Genomic DNA, 4,050 nt, shown 5'->3' with positions numbered 1-4,050 from the left:
AAATTTGTTCTTAAGATAGATAAATTTTTGTTTGCGAATATCTTTGTTGATTTCATGCAATAGAAGCTTGTACTCTCTATGAACCAGTGGATCTTTCTCCTACATCCATTTACCATAGAGGCAGTTCTTAATTTTTGTTTTTTCCAAGATTGCTGGAGTCATCCAAGAATTTTTTTCTTTTTAAAGTTGTTGTTTGGATGGAGATTTGATTGGTACATGCATGTCAAAAAGTAAATTAAGACCTGTGTGGAAAAAGTTGTACATTTGGTTAATATTCGTTGCACTTTGAAAGATGTTAACAAAGTCAATGTTTGAAAAATCTTCTCTGAAGTCTTTAATGTTAAATTTGGAAAAATCTCTTCTCTTTTTTCTAGTTTTTTGAATAGTTTGTTTAGGGTGAGGCACAAATAAAAAGTTGGGTAAATGATCAGTGATGTGTGGAATAAGGTTACCACTGATACATTCATTGGATATGTCATTGTAAAAAATATTATCGATGAGTGTGTGAGAAGTTTCATTAAATCTTGTTGGTTGAACAATATAAGGAAGAAGACAGCTAGACATCATTGTATCAAAAAAAGTGTTTGTAGGACGGTGGGAGTCACAGTTCATTAAATTAATATTGAAATCTCCCATAATGACAGTCTTTTTGTTTTCTTTGCTGATTTTTTGTAAGATAGAAGATTCAAATTCATTGGTGAACTTCAGAATGTCACTATTTGGATGTCTATAAACAACGCCAACAAGAATCTTACTGTCAAGTTCTATAAAGAGACACTCAAAATCAGAGTTCTTACCTGATGATGAAATTGTCAAGTCATTTCTTTCTTTGTAGTTCAAATTATGTTTGATGTACAATCCAACCAACACCTGCATTTTGACTTTTCCCACTTTTGGCTTCAAGTGGGTGATAGCCATCCAGTGTGGGTTTAGAAACTGGGCTGTTGTCGCTATCCCAGGTTTCAGAGATACCTATAACGTCAAACTCATACTTCAAGATTGTTAATAAGTTAACAAGAGGATCAAAATTTTTATTGAGGGATCTGATGTTTGTGTGAAGAAAGGAAATGTAATCTGATGAAGTATTTTTGGTAGTTGATAAAAAGTTCTTCATGTCATAGTAATTAAAATTTATTAGGCTATCCTCACAGTCTTCATTTAGATTTATGTTAAGTACAGGAAGATGATTAAAGTCTTCAAAATTATTATCAAATTTAATTGATTTGGTTAGTTTGTTAGCAGTTTTAAATTCTTCAAAGGGAAAGTCAAGGGATTGAAATGGAAAATTAAGACAGTCGTTACAAGACCAGATTTTATGGTTTAATTCAAGATTTTTAGAATTAGTGCCAAGACACTTGAGGTGAATGGAGTGATTACCCAGTTTACAATGAATGTGTTTATCAAGACCAATGGTATTATTGCATTCCTTACACACGTTGGAATTAAGTTTAGTAATGTTAGAGTTAAACGTCTCGTGAGTATTTAGGTTATGATTGGTGATGTTTGAGAAAGGAAGTGTATTTGAAATGCATTTTTGACAAAAGTATGGTAGTGGTGAATTAGCTAATTGGTTATAATGCCTTGTGGTAACCTTGATGCATTTGATATGAAGCCAGGTGTTACAGATCTCACAGAAAACCCCACTGTTATTGACGTTCAGCGAGCAAACATAGCATACAGAGGATTCAAAAAGAGCTTTGTAATCGTTAGCGGCCATCATAAAGCATGCGAAAAAGTATTAATAACAGAATAACAAAGAAAATAATAGCAATAGAAAAAAAGTCTGAAAAGAACGTCTTAGTTAGCAGCAAGTCTAATGATATCACTTTTTGAGAGTACAATTTGCTTTTCAGATTTAGAGTTTCTGGAATATTTCTTCCATGCATAGGTGACCCCATTTACAGTGATGACCTTTTCATATAGTCCTGATTTTTTGAGTGCCCTCCAGGCTTCTTTAAAAATGTCACGATTGGTCTCAGTGAGACTCTCATTAAAAAATATCTGTTCACTAACATCAAATCCAACATCCTTTGTTGAGAAGTGTTTCAAATCCCACCTGGCATCATATAAAAGATCTCTAACTCTCCTACTGTTGAATTTAACAATAATTGGTGCATTCTGTCTGGACGAGGTTCTATGACTCACTTCAATATCTTCACGATACAAGTCAAAACCTAATTGGCTGGCAATGTTCAGGACTATTTCATCTGTGTCTTCATCGTTTCTCCTTGGCACTCCAAATATATTGAGCATTTGTCTGCGGCCGTACTGTTCTAATTCATTCATTTTGTTCTCATTTTGTTTCATTTTTTCTTCATGTTTACGGAGTCTCTCTTTCAACTGGTCTAGCTGCTGTTCTTTGGTTTTGTTTTCAATTGATATATTTTTCAATTTAGTTTGAATGTTTTTAATCTCTTTGGTTTGATTATCAAACTTGTCGTTCAGGAAGCCCTGAGATTTTTGAATACCGTGGACTTCGTCTTTGAGTATTTTCATGGCTTCAAATGCAAGTTTAAGTTTACTGCCCATGGCATCAAGTTTACGTTTATTTATTTGTTTATTTGTGGGTTGTTACTTTTTGGTTCTTTGTTTTTATTTTGTTATTGTTGTTAGTTTTAAGGTTTGTCGCTGTTTTGCTTTGTTTGTTTTCAACTTTTGTCCACCACTTAACGCGTTAAGTTGGTGAAAATGATTTCTCGCTCAGTTTGAATGTTTTTGATTTTTAGTTTGACACGCGTTTTCTGAATTTTAATTAGCTTTTTCAGATAAAAACAATTTTCATTTTCATTCAGTATGTCGATTGGCAAGAACTCTACAAACTCCACTCTAAAGCTATTAAATATAATTATTCATAAAATTCACCATTCTTATCGCTTTTGAAGTTTTGAATTGAGCTTTCAGAAAAATTTTCAATGGAGCACCGCTAGACGTAATACTATAAGGAAGCTATATATGAGATTTGAATCTGTTATTTAAATGGTCAAACAAAAGATATAAAATACACAGCTACATAAGCTACGGTACGTGGTTAGATCTGGTTTCGATACTTTTAAAGGTAAAAAAATTAACAAAACTATGAGTTACCTTTTTTGCCTTTTGTGTGCTTACTCTTTCCTGACTTGAAAATTATTTCAACGCTCAACTCAAAACTTTTTAAGAAGGTAGATATTGCTTAAGTAAAAGTGCGCAAAAAAATTGCATTGTATTTCCCGGTCTAACAAAAGTTATAAAAGACACAACACTTTTTGCTGAAAGCATAAAAATGATAAGTTTAGCGGTCCGCTGTGCAAAAAAAATTTTCAACGCTCAACTGAATACTATAAAAGTAGTTAGATAATACTAAAATGAACCTTTATATGAAATTTCAGCCTGTAATTAACGCTCAATCAAAAGTTATAAAGACACGGTACGTTTTGTGGAAAGCATAAAAAGGACAAGTTTAGCAATCCGCTGTGCAAAAAATAACATAGTGTCAAGTAATTAAAGGATAAATCAAAGATAATCAATAAGTAGAACTTTCCTTTCATCACAACAACTCACATCTACTTTCACTTTTTCTGATAAAAAAATATATAAAAACTACAAAACTACATAAATAAAAAAAAAACAAGAAGCCCGTTGGGCGTGAAGGCCGAGCAAAAGTGAAATTTTTGCGCGCGATTTTCGCGAATTTCGGAATTTCTAAATATTCCAAAAAATGTTTAACAAGATTTCAAATTTCCCCCAGGAAAGGGATGGCCAAAGGATTTAAAATTTTACTGCGATCGAACAAAACACAATGAAAAATTAGTCAACAAGGATAATTCTCCCTTTCTTCATTTCTTAGAACAGGGAAACGTAGCATCATGGAAAAAGTTCCAATCTTGTTCAAATTTACACATGAGCTGCATTTTAGTCTCCATTGCCATAATCCATTAATAATCGGTATTTGAAATAATTCTGTGTTGCGAGTTTGAAAAATCAAACCACCAATTCGTTAAACGAGACAGATCTAGAAACAACCATTTTCACACGTAGCATCATGGAAAAAGTTCCAATCTTGTTCAAATT

At 32.6% G+C, this 4,050-nt stretch overlaps 1 protein-coding gene across 1 annotated transcript; it reads right to left on the bottom strand.

Moving 5' to 3' along the window:
* Positions 1–1,797: 1,797 nt before the first annotated feature.
* On the bottom strand, positions 1,798–2,529 carry LOC136801381 (uncharacterized). Its single transcript, XM_067058019.1, has one exon. It carries the CDS (start codon positions 2,527–2,529, stop codon positions 1,798–1,800), a length of 732 nt encoding a protein of 243 aa, XP_066914120.1.
* Between the last annotated feature and the right edge of the window lie 1,521 nt (positions 2,530–4,050).

The sequence above is a fragment of the Clytia hemisphaerica genome, unplaced genomic scaffold, assembly GCF_902728285.1.
Source record: "Clytia hemisphaerica strain Z4C2 unplaced genomic scaffold, Clytia hemisphaerica genome assembly, whole genome shotgun sequence".
Classification (NCBI taxonomy): Eukaryota; Metazoa; Cnidaria; class Hydrozoa; order Leptothecata; family Clytiidae; genus Clytia; species Clytia hemisphaerica.
The sequence above is the reverse complement of the archived record's forward strand: the minus strand, read 5'-3'. Positions and strand labels throughout refer to the sequence as shown.

Excerpts from the sequence above, each read along its gene's own strand:
- LOC136801381 (XM_067058019.1), bottom strand. The coding sequence starts at position 2,529 with ATGGGCAGTAAACTTAAACTTGCATTTGAAGCCATGAAAATACTCAAA.